This window comes from Coregonus lavaretus (genome assembly GCF_964263955.1).
Source record: "Coregonus lavaretus genome assembly, chromosome: 4".
Taxonomy (NCBI): Eukaryota; Metazoa; Chordata; class Actinopteri; order Salmoniformes; family Salmonidae; genus Coregonus; species Coregonus lavaretus.
This window is the reverse complement of record NC_139991.1, coordinates 8,539,597-8,554,791: the sequence shown is the minus strand read 5'-3', so window position 1 is coordinate 8,554,791 and position 15,195 is coordinate 8,539,597. Positions and strand designations below refer to the sequence as shown.

Below are 15,195 nucleotides of genomic sequence, written 5' to 3'. Positions count from 1 at the left end.
GAGATCATGAGGCAGGGAGTAGAAGGGACCAAATCAAATGAGGGAAGAGAGCTGTGTAAAAAGGATGGGGATAAAAAGAGGGAAGGAGGGACCAATGTGTCAGATGAAAAAGAGTTCAAAACTAAGGAGGCGGTAGAGAGCAAGACAAACAAGGGACCAACTACTGTGATAGAGGCAGGGGAGACCACAGTAAAAGAAACGGGGGGAGAGTCCATGGGACTGAGTACAGGGACCACATCACAGCAGCAAACTGCAGAGGGTGGAACATCGGACCAAAGAACTGAGACCCCCTCTGTGTGACACAAATGGACTGACCCAGCACAGTGTCCTTTTTTTCGACCATGTTTACATTTGCATTGCATGTATTGTATAATTGTGTAATACAACAACTGTGGTGAAATATGTTTACAATAGATGGATATGAGACGTATACTTACTTATGATTATTAAAAGGAATATTCAATATGTCATGATGTCTTTATCATGCTTCAGTCCATCTGTTAGTTCCTGGCTCCCAATCTCTTTGGAATGTCTATAACTAAGCCTAAACCAGAAATGTATGACAAAAGGTGGTGGAAGGAGAGAAGGTCTGAGATAGAAGAGTTTCTTCATAGTAGTACCAGAGTGAATCCTTGCCCTATTCCCATATGACCTTGACGACGCACCTTGAGGGCCAGAAATTATTGGATTGATGAAGGCAATATGTGGTAGAAGAACCATATCTGGCCATCACTTGTCTCCAAGGACAAATTGTCCAGGGCAGAGGGAGGGGAGCAATTACACTAGGGGATGTTGCTCCCAATACTCCTATAGGCATAATTCCCTCATCTCCTTTCCTTATTTGTTAAGGGTAGATGAAGGGACTGGACAGGTGTTCTCATTTACATTACATTTACATTTACGTCCACAAGTGCTTTAATACAGACACTTTAGATAAGGGGTGGACAAGGAAAGGAATATAACGTGTGTGACGGGACGGGACTTGGGTATCGAAGTGGCGTGAACAGTGTTTCCCATGATAGGGGACTGCAGTGGGAACCGATTGCTGTGGAAACGTTCATCAACGGAACGTAAATAAAGTAACATCACTCAGTGGAACCGCTACATTCAACCAGGCTCAAAAGTGGTTGTCGTTGTTTTACTATCAGGTGAGTTGCAATATCTAATAGCCTCTGTAACTAAATGTAATAGTGTAAATCTGAGCGACATGACGACCTAGGGCAGTGGTTCCCAACCAGGGGGGGTACTTGGCCTATCCACAGGGGGTACTTGAGAAGACTCATGAGACCATAGGCCTACTGGTCAAATGCACATAAGGGGGTACTTCAGGGGTACTCCGGGCAAAGCAACATTTAGTTGGTGGTACAGTAACGGAAAAAGGTTATAAACCGCTGACATAGGGGATCTACAGTAGCTAGCTAAGGTTAGGTGTAGGCAGCTAAATTTGCACGAGTAGGAGGAAGACTTCGCCGTACAGTTCACACGAGTAGGAGGAAGACTTTGCCGTACAGTTCACAACAAAGCTAGCTAGCTAAGTAACGTTATAGCTAATATTGATGTTTTCTTGATCTGATCTATTCTATGAGCTAGGCCTAGTTGTAATTTGTCTTAGTTTAGTTTGTAAACTAGTTATGTGTGGAAAAGTTAGTACCATGAGAGCCTTTTTTCACTGCAATGTTTAGCTAGCTAATAAATCCACAATTGTGTATGGATATTATAGTCACCACACCAGTTAATGTAATAACAGATAACTAGTAACTAGCTAGTATACTGAAAATAGTATAATATAAGGGACTAGTGCCATCAACTCTCAACTGTCACATTATTCTGTACATGCCTGTCTGATGTGTTTTAGGGTGTGTGGCCATGCCTCGGTGTAGGAGGACTAAGTTGGAGCCCTGGATAGAGCAGATCATCCTGAGTTACGGCACAGAGCCAAAGGAGGAGAAGAAGAACACTCTGATGAAAGCGCATGTTGTGGGGGTAATGAGGCATCTATTACATACACTTCATGCTAGGCCTGTGTTCCAAGTTTAGAAGCTATCTGACTGTACAGTGGTGTGTGTGTGTGTGTGTGTGTGTGTGTGTGTGTGTGTGTGTGTGTGTGTGTGTGCGTGTGCGCACACAAGAGAGAGCTTATTTTGCTCACACCTTTCTGTCTCTCTCTATAGGTCGGGCGGATGTCAGAGTCCCAGGCCCGGCAGACTGAGGGTTTGACAACGTTACTGTACCTCTCTGATGGAGTGGTGCACATCCCCGCCATACTGACCCAGGACGCCTGGGAGACTCTTCAGGAGTGAGTAAACATTTAGGACAAGCCAAGAGGCCTATGAGATCATATTAAATGACATGTATATCTAAAACCCATCTATAAACCATATCTTGTTAAGACCAGTACAAATCTAACAGCCAACAAAGGAGAAACAAGACGAGACAAAACCTATTAAGAAAATGAAGCCATACAGTAAATGGTGATGCATTTCAATCTATCTGTATCCTCTGGCAGGCAGGAGGACCGTGAGTGCTTCTCCAGTCTCATCAATTGCACAATGTGTGTGTATTCATACACCCTACAGTTCAACATGGCCCCTGAACAGGTGTGTGTGAATGATCCTATGATACTGGTACTAGTAGTCCTTTGGTCTTGGAGAGACAGCTCCTGTTCTTTATTCTTTACCATTCATATTTTACTATAAATGTGGCCTCATCTCCTCAGACAAAGAGCCAGTTTTACTTATCGGTTGGTGAGCTGACCACCACATCAGCTGGGGCTGCTAAAGACAACACCCCTTGCTGGTGAGAGACGCACCTCCTGGCCTCTAGATCCAGACACCAACACATACACACCACAGGAGGTTGGTTGCACCTTAATTGGGGAGAACAGGCTCGTTCTAATGACTGGAGCGGATTGAGTGAAATGGTAACTCCCGAGTGGCGCAGTGGTCTAAGGCACTGCATCGCAGTGCTAGCTGTGCCACTAGAGATCCTGGTTCGAATCCAGGCTCTGTCGTAGCCGGCCGCGACCGGGAGACCCATGGGGCGGCGCGCACAATTGGCCCAGCGTCGTCCAGGGTAGGGGAGGGAATGGCCGGCAGGGGATGTAGCTCAGTTGGTAGAGCATGGCGTTTGCAACACCAGGGTTGTGGGTTCGATAAAAAAATTATGTATGCACTAACTGTAAGTCGCTCTGGATAAGAGCGTCTGCTAAATGACTAAAATGTAACAAATACGTAACAAATACATCAAACACATGGTTTCCAGGTGTTTGATGCCATTCCATTTGCTCCGTTCCGGCCATTATTATGAGCCGTTCTCCCCTCAGCAGCCTCCTGTGATACACACATTAAATCTAGTGACTCTCCAACTGGCTTTTGTTTCAGCACATCGCTCAACTCAGTCAGACAACAGATCTGTACAACATGGAGGTGAGCATGGGGTGTGTGTAAGTGTCTGTGTTTGCAAAAAAAAAATGTGCATATAATGCATGCGTACATTACTTTATAAATTGTATTTGTTGATCATGTGTTTTCTTTTATCCCCAGATCCCTGCTTGCACAGGATTCTGTCCATACTCAGAACACCCAGTCTGGTACAGCACTCTTTACACTCTGCACACCATTGCTGATTTGTATCCTTATTGTTTGCCACACCTGTGTATATGACTGTGTTTCCTGTCTCCTAGAGTTCAGTCTGTCAGAGCTGCTGGGGGAGTGGCAGCATGACTGGCGCCAGTCTCTGTTGGAGGATGTGATGGAACTCCTGAGGACGCCCACAAATCCCCCCTCCCCACAGCCCTCCACCTCCAATGGCCTCACACACACTGGCACCAGATGGGCTATTGAAAGGGTCAGATATAAGGTGTGTGTGTGTGTGTGTGACCAACCTATTAAATGTAAGAAAACAGTAGGAAATCTGCAACTTTATAAGAATGTTGTTGTTTTTTCCTAGAGGGAGGATACTTTCAATGTCCCTGTGTCTCACCTACACATCCCAGACAATCTGAGTCAGAAACTACACACACCCTCAGGTAACACTTGAGGGTGTCTCACCCTCTCTCTCACACCTGAAAATCGCCTACACCTGTTCTGTCTTTCTGAGCTGACCGTTGTGTTTTATTTAGAAGACAACAGTGAAACACAGAGTGGACTGGTCCCTCCATCTGAAGACAGACCGACAGACCCACCAGAGACATATCAACCAATTGTTGCTGCTGACAGCAGTCAGACTGACAGGCCAGTGCCTCTGGAGAGAAGACATCCTGCCCATGAGCCCACACATTCTCGTGAGTTATGTTTGTTAACTGGTCCATGCTGTAAATTAAGTATTTGCTATCAGTTACTGCTACCTGAAGTATGCTGCTAGCATAATAGAGCCCAAGTGTGACAGTGTGTGTACAAATATCTATATTTTTCTCTCCCTCTCTCTAGAGGAGAGTATGGATGGAGAGGTGGTGTCAGGGGTGACTGGAGGAGCAGTGGCGAGCCCATGGGACATGTTTGCTCCAGCAGCTGAGCTGCTCAGGACCTCCTCTGCATCTGACGGTGTGCTCCTTTCATTTTAACTTTTCATCAATCATCTATCAACCTCTACGCACACACCACACCATGCACATTTGTCTTTGCGCCGTAGTACAGATATTCTGACTTCTGTCTCTCATTGGTTCCCTGACAGAATCCATCACCTCAGAGCCCCTCCCACTCCAGAAGAGCCAGTCTCTGCTCGACCCCACTCCACAACCAGTCACCCCTGCACCGTTTCCCCTGGCAACCAGCACCCAGGTGCCATCCTTGACCCCTGGGGCCACCCAAAGGTCAGGTGAACGCTCCCTTCCTCCTTATCAAAAACCAGGCCCCTCCCACAGCCTGCTCCCCTCCAGTGGCTCCTCCTCCACTGTGAGTCTATCTACAAAGCACCAACACTCTGGCATGAAACTCCACCACAGTGGCTCAACCACAATACATCAACTTCCAATCATGGAGCAGCAGGATCAGGTGGAGGAAGAGGAGGCTGTTGTGAAGAGTTGTAGGAAGGCTAAAAGGAAGAGTTCTGTGCGGACCCCCGAGGATAATGATATCACCTGGGAGGAAGAAGATATGCAGAAGAACCGCAGCCCGCCCTCCTGGATGTTTGAAACTCAGGAGATTCCCAGGATTGGGGAGGGAAGCAGCTGCAAACAGAAGGCAGTTGCTGCAATAGCCCCCCAGAGGCCCTCCAATGTAAGGGCGACCAATTTTCAACCAAGAAATAGGATATATATTGACCATTTAGTGGAATTTGGAACCTGTCCATTTTGTTAGATTGGTGTGAAGTAAATTATCTGTCTTGCTCTTTCAGGTTCACAGTGATGGCACTTCGTTCTCATATTCTTATCAGCTGTGTGGCCGCATTTCGAAGGATCTAAGCTATTTAAAGTGAGTAAGCCGTGTGTGTGTGTGTCTGTGTGTGTGTGTGTGCGTATGTACAGTGGGGAAAAAAAGTATTTAGTCAGCCCCCAATTGTGCAAGTTCTCCCACTTAAAAAGATGAGAGAGGCCTGTAATTTTGATCATAGGTACACGTCAACTATGACAGACAAAATGAGAAAAAAAAATCCAGAAAATCACATTGTAGGATTTTTTATGAATTTATTTGCAAATTATGGTGGAAAATAAGTATTTGGTCAATAACAAAAGTTTCTCAATACTTTGTTATATACCCTTAGTTGGCAATGACACAGGTCAAACGTTTTCTGTAAGTCTTCACAAGGTTTTCACACACTGTTGCTGGTATTTTGGCCCATTCCTCCATGCAGATCTCCTCTAGAGCAGTGATGTTTTGGGGCTGTCGCTGGGCAACACAGACTTTCAACAACCAAAGATTTTCTATGGGGTTGAGATCTGGAGACTGGCTAGGCCACTCCAGGACCTTGAAATGCTTCTTACGAAGCCACTCCTTCGTTGCCTGGGCGGTGTGTTTGGGATCATTGTCATGCAGAAAGACCCAGCCACGTTTGATCTTCAATGCCCTTGCTGATGGAAGGAGGTTTTCACTCAAAATCTCACGATACATGGCCCCATTCATTCTTTCCTTTACACGGATCAGTCGTCCTGGTCCCTTTGCAGAAAAACTGCCCCAAAGCATGATGTTTCCACCCCCATGCTTCACAGTAGGTATGGTGTTCTTTGGATGCAACTCAGCATTCTTTGTCCTCCAAACACGACGAGTTGAGTTTTTACCAAAAAGTTATATTTTGGTTTCATCTGACCATATGACATTCTCCCAATCCTCTTCTGGATCATCCAAATGCACTCTAGCAAACTTCAGACGGGCCTGGACATGTACTGTCTTAAGCAGGGGGACACGTCTGGCACTGCAGGATTTGAGTAGTGTGTTACTGATGGTAGGCTTTGTTACTTTGGTCCCAGCTCTCTGCAGGTCATTCACTAGTTCCCCCCGTGTGGTTCTGGGATTTTTGCTCACCGTTCTTGTGATCATTTTGACCCCACGGGGTGAGATCTTGCGTGGAGCCCCAGATCGAGGGAGATTATCAGTGGTCTTCCATTTCCTAATAATTGCTCCCACAGTTGATTTCTTCAAACCAAGCTGCTTACCTATTGCAGATTCAGTCTTCCCAGCCTGGTGCATGTCTACAATTTTGTTTCTGGTGTCCTTTGACAGCTCTTTGGTCTTGGCCATAGTGGAGTTTGGAGTGTGACTGTTTGAGGTTGTGGACAGGTGTCTTTTATACTGATAACAAGTTCAAACAGGTGCCATTAATACAGGTAACGAGTGGAGGACAGAGGAGCCTCTTAAAGAAGAAGTTACAGGTCTGTGAGAGCCAGAGATCTTGCTTGTTTGTAGGTGACCAAATACTTATTTTCCACCATAATTTGCAAATAAATTCATAAAAAATCCTACAATGTGATTTTCTGGAGAAAAAAAATCTCAATTTGTCTGTCATAGTTGACGTGTACCTATGATGAAAATTACAGGCCTCTCTCATCTTTTTAAGTGGGAGAACTTGCACAATTGGTGGCTGACTAAATACTTTTTTTCCCCACTGTATGTGTGTACAATGCTTAACTGTGTGTGTGTATCCTGCAGGATTCCTGATGGCATGTTGCACTGGGCTGTACGGTACCTGGTCCCTTCCATGCAGACGGATGTTGTCAAGGATACACAGCTGCGACCCCAGGCTCACCCCAGCTGACAACCTGAGGTCATCGTCCCCATCTTCCCATTGTGTTGAATTCATAGTGTACAGAGTGTACGTTGTTTTTTATGAATCTCTATTGTTATGTTTATATAACATCCTGAATATTGATAAATAAATATCAATTAGTAATTGAATTGTGTCAACTACTGAGAAGCAGGCAAATGTGAACTTATCAACTTTTCATTTGTCAACAACAAGATCATTTTATTCTGTCAGTTACTCACAGATGTTCTTTCCTTAATTTGACTTTTGAATAACACACATGCACTTATTTCCTTATGCAAACATTCACTGGCTGCTATAATAAAATACAAATCATATCAGATGTCCTCTAGAATAATTTTTACTAAATATAAGCACAACAAAAATAGTCACAGGTACATAATGCTTGTACATTGTGCTTTAAACAATTAATGATATTTACTCAATGGAAGCCAGTGTCACGTGCTGGTGGTGTGGGGGCTTGCCCTGGGGAAACCTGAAGAGGCAAAGGCATAGAGGAAAGGGTTGAGGCAGCTGTTGATGATGGTGAAACTCATGAGGACATTCCAAGCTGAGTCACACACATACTCCACATCCTCGTTCTGCACGGCCAAGTTCACCAGGGCCAGCAGGTTGAACAGGTGCAGCGGAGTCCAGAAGCAGAAGAAGGACACCACTATGCTGGTGACCAGCTTGGTCAGCCTCCGCTGCCTGAACAGGGCTGGTCACCCTCTTGTGGAGGTAGAAGTAGGACGTCACCAGGATGCAGCAGGGAGCTACAAACCCCAGCAGTGTTTGGACAAGTAGGATGGCCATTTCTTGTCCGGGGCTCTGGTAGTGCGTTCTGCAGGATTGGTGGCTTTCGTATGTCTTGACATCACAGAGAAGGTGGGAGAGGCAATTAACCCTGCCAGCCCCCACAGGGACAGGAGGAGTGCCTCTTCCCCCATACGCCCCAGCCGCGCCCAGCTGTGGGGGTACAGCACCTGGACGTAGCGCTGCACACTCAGCAGGGTGATGGTCAGCACACTACCGTTCAGGCTGCAATAGATCAGGAAGAAGAGCAGCTTGCAGGTGGCGCGTCCCAGATCCCAGGCCCTCAGTATGTTATTGATAGCTAGAGGCAGGCACAGCAAGACCATCAGGTCACACAGTGCCAGGTTCAGCATCAGACGCATGTTGAAGTTCCTACTCTCAAATTTACGTCCCACGACAATCAGAACCACCACATTTCCAGGGATTCCCACCATGCAACAGAAGCCCATGATCACGCTGGGCATCACGCGGGTCATGTGCCAGTAAGGAAAGGACTCTGGGTGCTGCATGGGGCCGAACTGTCCAGACTGTTAAAATCCACAGGGAATGCTGGTTAGAAACTCAACAGGGATGTCTCATTACCTCCGTCTGGCTGGGCTGACTGAGACACACTAAGCTCTGAGTCGTTCCCCAGGTTGTCTTAACTACTGGTGGTAGTGATGATATGCTGTGAACAAAGAGTACCTGTGTGTGACTCTGGGCCGGGCCTGTTTTGAATATACAACCTGTGTACAGCTCTGTGTTATTTGCAGGTAACACTCTACCAACATGACACACTCTCTTGTATAGCCTCCTGACCCCTGAGAGTTACAGGAAAACCTCAACAGAGGTTAATGGAGGAAAGTGCTTTTATTGATGAACAATCATGACCTTATCATTTTACATTACATTTACATTTTAGTCATTTAGCAGAAGCTCTTATCCAGAGCGACTTACAGTTAGTCACATTATTATTATACTTTTATTTTATAAATATTTTTTTTCATACCCCCTGTGGGAATCGAACCCACAACCCTGGCGTTGCAAACGCCATGCTCTATCAACTGAGCTACATCCCTGCCGGCCATTCCCTCCCCTACCCTGGACGACGCTGGGCCAATTGCGCGCCGCCCCATGGGTCTCCCGGTCGCGGCCGGCTACGACAGAGCCTGGATTCGAACCAGGATCTCTAGTGGCACAGCTAGCACTGCGATGCAGTGCCTTAGACCACTGCGCCACTCGGGAGCTATGCAGGATTAGAGTTTTTACATTTAACAGAACCTTTGGGGTGTGTTGCAATTGGAGAGTTTAACCACTTCAAAATTCAGTCTCTTAAGTAAGATTTTAATCTACAGGAGCTACTTTAGTATTTACTGGTTATTACACCCCAGCACGATAGGTGGCTGTAATGCCCCAATGGTCGAAGTATACCTACTGCATCAAACACGGAACAGGAAAAGGAGAACGAGAAGAAGAAGACGGTTTGCGCATGGTTACGTCCTTCCATTTTTCTTTGTTATTGTTCTGATATATGTTTTGCATTGCATTTCTACCTGAGGATTTTGGAGCTAGATTTTGTATAGTGGTATTGGAGCAATGTCGAATGTGCCTGCTCCCAATCGCTCATCCGCCGGCTGGCCGCGCGGGGTCAGTCAGTTCGGCGGGAACAAATACATGAGCGCGCCTGCAAAGCCGCTCAGCCTGGAGAGAACCATCAATTTGTGAGTAACAGTATTAATTGGGGGGGGGGGGGGGGACTACGTGGTTTTGCAAAGACTACTAAAATACCCGTCTTTCATTCAATTGTATGGAAAAGTTCCTGGCCTGCAAGCTTCGCAGTAGCCAGAATCCGACTTTATTTACATTAGTCGGAACGCTGCAATGACACGATCAGGACAGCGCAGAGTCGGCGAGAACTATGGCTCGGAAAATGTACCTCAATCCCATTATTCCAACTGACAAATCGAGAAGATTGAAATACTGCTAGTTTTTAATGACTACTAGTTTTTTCGTCAGCATGCTAGGCTAATGCTATAGTAGCCCGTTGGATTCAAAAGATGGTGGATAAATAACATCGTTTACTCAGGCCGTTTACCATTGAAAATGGTTAAGGTTCCTGTCTGTGTAAATGGGCGTTTCATCTCTCGCGTGAGCATGCTTTCCCCGCGTGAACTCATGGTTCCTCCATAATATATATATATTTTTACCTTTATGTAACTAGGCAAGTCAGTTAAGAACAAATTGTTATTTACAATGACGGCCTACAACGGCCAAACCCGGACGACGCTTGGCCAATTGTGCGCCGCCCTACGGGACTCCCAATCACGGTCGGTTGTGATACAGCCTGGAATCAAACCAGGGGGTCTATAGTGACGCCTCAAGCTCTGATACTATATTTATAACTAACCCATGATAGTTAATCTGTGTCGTTTACAGTGGGAGCTAATTAAACATAGTGGGCAGAAGAAACAAGGAGGTGGGATTTTAGTTCTAGTTTTTAACAAATCAAAACGGAATTAAAAAGAAGAAAGCTGGACTCCAAAAAACAAGTTGACCTACAAAAACCTCCATTGACACTATTACATATGTAAATTATGTTAAGTAGCCTCATAATAAACCCATGCATTAATGTGAAAACAGATTTGTATTTATATAAATTAATCTATTGTGTTTGTAAAATGTGAAGGAAAAAAAAGATTATTTTAAACAAAAAAAGCACAAGAATGAGCTAGAGAGATCTTTCTTCTTCTTTAGGATTTGGGTTGTCAGATCGCATCCAACTTTTAGGTGCATACCCCCGCCACCTACTGCACTGGTGTGAGACCATTCATGGCCTACCTTCATTAAATTCTTGATACGGTAGTACAAAATTGGGGAAAAGGAAAATTGCCCCTCCAATTATTAGCCCTCTCAACAACAAAAACACCACCCCATTCCACAATTTAACCCTATCTAATCCTACTCCAGACCACCGGTCTGAGAGGACAGAACACTACCACTCAACACCCCCTAGTGAGATCCTATTGGCGCGTTGTAGCATGTATTTGCATATTTCCGTTAGGGAACGCCTACTCTGAAGTGTGCGTGTGCAATAACTCAATTCGCCCTTGCACTCCTAAACAACAGCATTTTTTGAAACTTTGGTAAAGGCTAAAGTCTACAAAACGCAGTCCACTCTGTTACAGATTATAGTTTTGGAAACAGAAAAATGATTTGATCACCATACAGTTAATCGATGAGAAAATTAGCAGAATGTCTGCCAAAATCCATCTCGCTCCATCTTCTCCCACTGCCAGCCACTGGGCTTCCTCTCATCACCATATTTGGTAGTGAGTGGAAACGCCAACTGGATGTTTCACATTTATACATCAGGTGAAATATCTGGCTCATTCTTCTGGCACATTCTTCTATCTTTGAGCTGGCTCTGGTCTACTTATTGTCTCCTTCCTTTTGCCCCACCCATCCCGCCCATAAAACATTTGCCAGTGAGATGTCTCACCCTGGGGCACCCTTGGGGCGGGGGCAATAAGTAGGCCAGAGTGGCCCCGCCCAATCAGAAACAATTAGGGAGTGGGGTGTCTTGCTTTCTCTACTGTCTCTGGCTTAGCGTTGGGGTGAGTAGCTACCGGAAGTGTTGTCGAATCTAGTGAGCTGCTATAGCATTAGCTAGCCTAGCATGCTAACGAAAAACTAGCAGTCATTAAAGATTAGCAGTATTTCAATCTTCTCGATTTGTCATTTGGGATGATGAGATAATTAGTAGTACACTGCCATCTCCCATCCCTGGATTGAGGTACGTTTTCCAAGCAATATCTCGAGCCAGTTCCGCGCTCTCCTGATCGTTGCATAGCCACGTTCCGACTAGAGAGAGAACGATGTCTAATTGGATTCTGGCTAGCTTTGCAGCTGGCTCTATGTCCAATTTGACAGCCCAGTTTGTGACAAAAAATGTCCTGTAGATGCATCCTCATTCAAAAGCTATACAGTGTGTGTGTTTGTGGGTGGGTGACTGGGTAGCAGTGGAGTCTGCTGAGGGGAGGACGGCTCATAATAATGGCTGGAACAGAGCGATTGGTATGGCATTGAACACATGGAAACCATGTGTTTTGATGTATTTGATACCATTCCGCTCCAGCCATTACCACGAGATCTTCCTCCCCAATTAAGGAGCCACCAACCGCCTGTGCTGGATAGTGTGTGCATGTTAGTAGAGGCATGCTATGGGATGTGCACATTTAAAAAATGGTATTCATGACATTGTGTTACAGATACCCTCTCACCAACTACACATTCGGGACCAAGGAGCCTCTGTATGAGAAGGACAGTTCAGTGGCAGCGCGGTTCCAGAGGATGCGGGAGGAGTTTGACAAGCTGGGCATGCGGAGGGCGGTGGAGGGAGTGCTTATTGTCCATGAGCACAGGTTGCCCCATGTACTGCTGTTGCAGCTGGGAACCACCTTCTTCAAACTGTAAGCACTACCACCAGCCAAGCACAGCCTGCAGGAGTTACACCAACAGTCTGTTTGTTTTTAATGTATGTGCATGCGTGTTTGTATGGTTCTCTTATAGGGTTGTCTATTTCTCTCTTGCAGGCCAGGTGGAGAGCTGAGCCCGGGGGAGGATGAGGTGGATGGGCTGAAACGCCTGATGACAGAGGTACGATACACATGCACTCACATCACACACACAGTCAAAGGAGGCCGGCCAAACAGAGTTGGAATCATAACTTGAGATTACATCCATCCTAGCATTCTCTTAGCTCTCGAAAACCCTTCTTCTCCGTATGTAGTGTTTTCAGCCATTACATTTGCCTACATTTGGCTCTGTGTAAACTACAATTCGGATGCTGTGTTTTAACGTTTAGAAATGTCAATCATCGCTTTCGAGAAAATCTTTCAAATAAAAAAAAACGTACTGGAGCATTTACATTTACATTTTTTTTACATTTTTAGTCATTTAGCAGACGCTCTTATCCAGAGCGACTTACAGGAGCAATTAGGGTTAAGTGCCTTGCTTAAGGGCACATCGACAGATTTTTCACCTAGTCGGCTCGGGGATTAGAACCAGCGACCTTTCGGTTACTGGCACAACGCTCTTACCCACTAAGCTACCTGCCGCCCTAGTTTTGCACAGTTTTGCACAGATCCATACACTGTGTGCCTCCAGTTGATGAACTACACTTCCTCCCCAGTTAGCTTACACAGAGGTGTTCGGAGCACACTAGATAGCTAATTAGCACAGGTGGCGGCCTATGTCTTCCGTCTGTCTTCAGTAAACAAGCGCTGTAACATGGAGATATGGCCGCGTGGGAACACAAACCTAACCCTATAATGGTGTGTAGTAATTTACCTTTTTTTATATATATGAAAGATCCATTCCTTATGTTTCCAAAACAGTACCGCAAGCGATGCGTATTAATGTTTAGAGCAAGCGTCAGGGGCTCTTAACAAAACTCCCCCGATCAAAAGATACTATCGTCAATAGGCGCTAAAGTAGTTAATGTCTATGAATGGGGTAGCATTCTCTAAGATCTTGCAGGATGCGGTGATGCCATAGTGATTGTCTTTACTGTGTCTTTGTCAGATCCTGGGCCGGCAGGACGGGGTGAAGCAGGATTGGGTGATCGATGACTCCATCGGAAACTGGTGGCGCCCCAACTTTGAACCCCCACAGGTGAGCACAAACCAACACACAGCACACCTTACACTGACATTTATCAAGGAGGAGATATTGAGCCTGCAGTAAAAACGTGTGTTAGATATGTGTTTGTGTCTGTTCTGCTGCAGTATCCCTACATTCCAGCCCACATCACTAAACCCAAGGAGCATAAAAAGCTCTTCCTGGTTCAACTGCAGGAAAAAGGTAAGTGCCCCTTAGCTAGTCAAAATCTTCTCTACATACTCTACACACAAATATATTGTGTGATATTTGCTTCTGTGTCTCTCAGCTCTGTTTGCAGTCCCAAAGAACTACAAACTGGTGGCAGCCCCTCTGTTTGAGCTTTATGACAACGCCCCTGGCTATGGGCCAATTATATCCAGCCTACCGCAGCTACTAAGCAGGTAGTGTGTGTGTGTTTTATATTGTGTCTAAAGCATGTTTGTGTTAGAATGAGTGTATAAAGGGGGTGTGTGCGTGTGTGAGAGCTCAGGTATGCTGTAAATTCATACAGTGCTGAAAAATATTTATTTCCTGTAGGTTCAACTTTATCTACAACTAAATGGTGTGAGAATGGGCACAGTGGCTGGCTGTCTCTGTGAGTGCAGCCATATATGGGTGAAATGAAGACATGGAGGGGTAGTAAAACAATGGGGCAATCCAAATAAAGCGACACAAAGCTACTCACCTCTGGCTTCCCGGTAAGGCTGAACAAAAAACCCACCACCTCAGGAGAAGGGACTGTAAATGTGCTGTTTACAATGATGGAAGAAAAAAATACTGTCTGACTTTTTGTTTGGATCTGGAAAATGTGAGTCGTTTAGTACATGATTAAACTGCAACCCAGTGTCTCAAGAATCAGATTGTATGCTCTTGCAGCCGAATACATTTGTTTTGATTAAAGAAACAACAGCATTGCGTTTCCTGTTGTGTTTTAACCTGTATTACGTCATGATTTATTTATTTTTTTCAAAAATAAATTAGGCTTTTCATGAAGACTGTCTTTTATAACAAGTGTGTTGATGACATCTTGGTTTTGGTGTATTGTTTTCACTATATATACTACCTGTTGGTGATGTCATTCAGAAACACAATGTCAACTTTCATTGCTATGCAGACGACACACAGCTGTACATTTCGATGAAACATGGTGAAGCCCCAAAATGGCCTAACCTGGAAGCCTCTGTTTTATACATAAGTGGATGGTGGCAAAAATCCGACGCAATTTACTTTTTAACTCTGACAAAGCAGAGATGCTTGTTCTAGGTCCCAAGAAACAAAGAGATCTGCTGTCGGATCTGAAAATGAATATCGATGGTTGCGCAGTCTCAAATAAAACTAATGGACCTCTGGGTTACTCTGGACCCTGATCTCTTTCGATGAACATATCAACAATATTTCAAGAGCAGCCTTTTTCCATATAAGTAACATTGCGAAAATCTGAAACTTTAGACTACTGCAATGCTCAACTCTCCGGCTATTTTTTATTTTATTTTTTTATTTCACCTTTATTTAACCAGGTAAACCAGTTGAGAACAAGTTCTCATTTACAACTGCGACCTGGCC

The 15,195-nt window shown here is 45.1% G+C and overlaps 2 protein-coding genes across 2 annotated transcripts; both read left to right on the top strand.

Annotated features, from left to right (window-relative positions):
- Window positions 1-1,044: 1,044 nt before the first annotated feature.
- Window positions 1,045-7,516, top strand: LOC311127728 (uncharacterized protein). The gene is made up of 14 exons (XM_084159597.1): window positions 1,045-1,148; window positions 1,856-1,983; window positions 2,172-2,296; window positions 2,507-2,597; window positions 2,717-2,796; window positions 3,381-3,425; window positions 3,543-3,589; window positions 3,683-3,858; window positions 3,949-4,027; window positions 4,121-4,282; window positions 4,428-4,541; window positions 4,672-5,216; window positions 5,335-5,411; window positions 7,083-7,516. The coding sequence occupies exons 2-14, from the start codon at window positions 1,867-1,869 to the stop codon at window positions 7,186-7,188; spliced, it is 1,764 nt and encodes a 587-aa protein (XP_084015723.1). The 5' UTR covers window positions 1,045-1,148; window positions 1,856-1,866; the 3' UTR covers window positions 7,189-7,516.
- A 1,891-nt stretch (window positions 7,517-9,407) lies between these two features.
- On the top strand, window positions 9,408-14,573 carry LOC311127639 (cleavage and polyadenylation specificity factor subunit 5-like). The gene is made up of 7 exons (XM_084159465.1): window positions 9,408-9,692; window positions 12,240-12,440; window positions 12,564-12,627; window positions 13,555-13,644; window positions 13,758-13,833; window positions 13,919-14,033; window positions 14,170-14,573. Exons 1-7 carry the CDS (start codon window positions 9,568-9,570, stop codon window positions 14,189-14,191), a joined length of 693 nt encoding a protein of 230 aa, XP_084015591.1. The 5' UTR covers window positions 9,408-9,567; the 3' UTR covers window positions 14,192-14,573.
- The last annotated feature ends 622 nt before the right edge of the window (window positions 14,574-15,195 follow it).

Excerpts from the sequence above, each read along its gene's own strand:
- LOC311127728 (XM_084159597.1), top strand. The coding sequence starts at position 1,867 with ATGCCTCGGTGTAGGAGGACTAAGTTGGAGCCCTGGATAGAGCAGATC. Across the intron at positions 2,598-2,716 it reads TCAACATGGCCCCTGAACAG|ACAAAGAGCCAGTTTTACTT; the intron begins GTGTGTGTGAAT and ends TCATCTCCTCAG. Across the intron at positions 3,859-3,948 it reads TTGAAAGGGTCAGATATAAG|AGGGAGGATACTTTCAATGT; the intron begins GTGTGTGTGTGT and ends GTTTTTTCCTAG.
- LOC311127639 (XM_084159465.1), top strand. The coding sequence starts at position 9,568 with ATGTCGAATGTGCCTGCTCCCAATCGCTCATCCGCCGGCTGGCCGCGC. Across the intron at positions 9,693-12,239 it reads CTGGAGAGAACCATCAATTT|ATACCCTCTCACCAACTACA; the intron begins GTGAGTAACAGT and ends ATTGTGTTACAG. Across the intron at positions 12,628-13,554 it reads TGAAACGCCTGATGACAGAG|ATCCTGGGCCGGCAGGACGG; the intron begins GTACGATACACA and ends TGTCTTTGTCAG.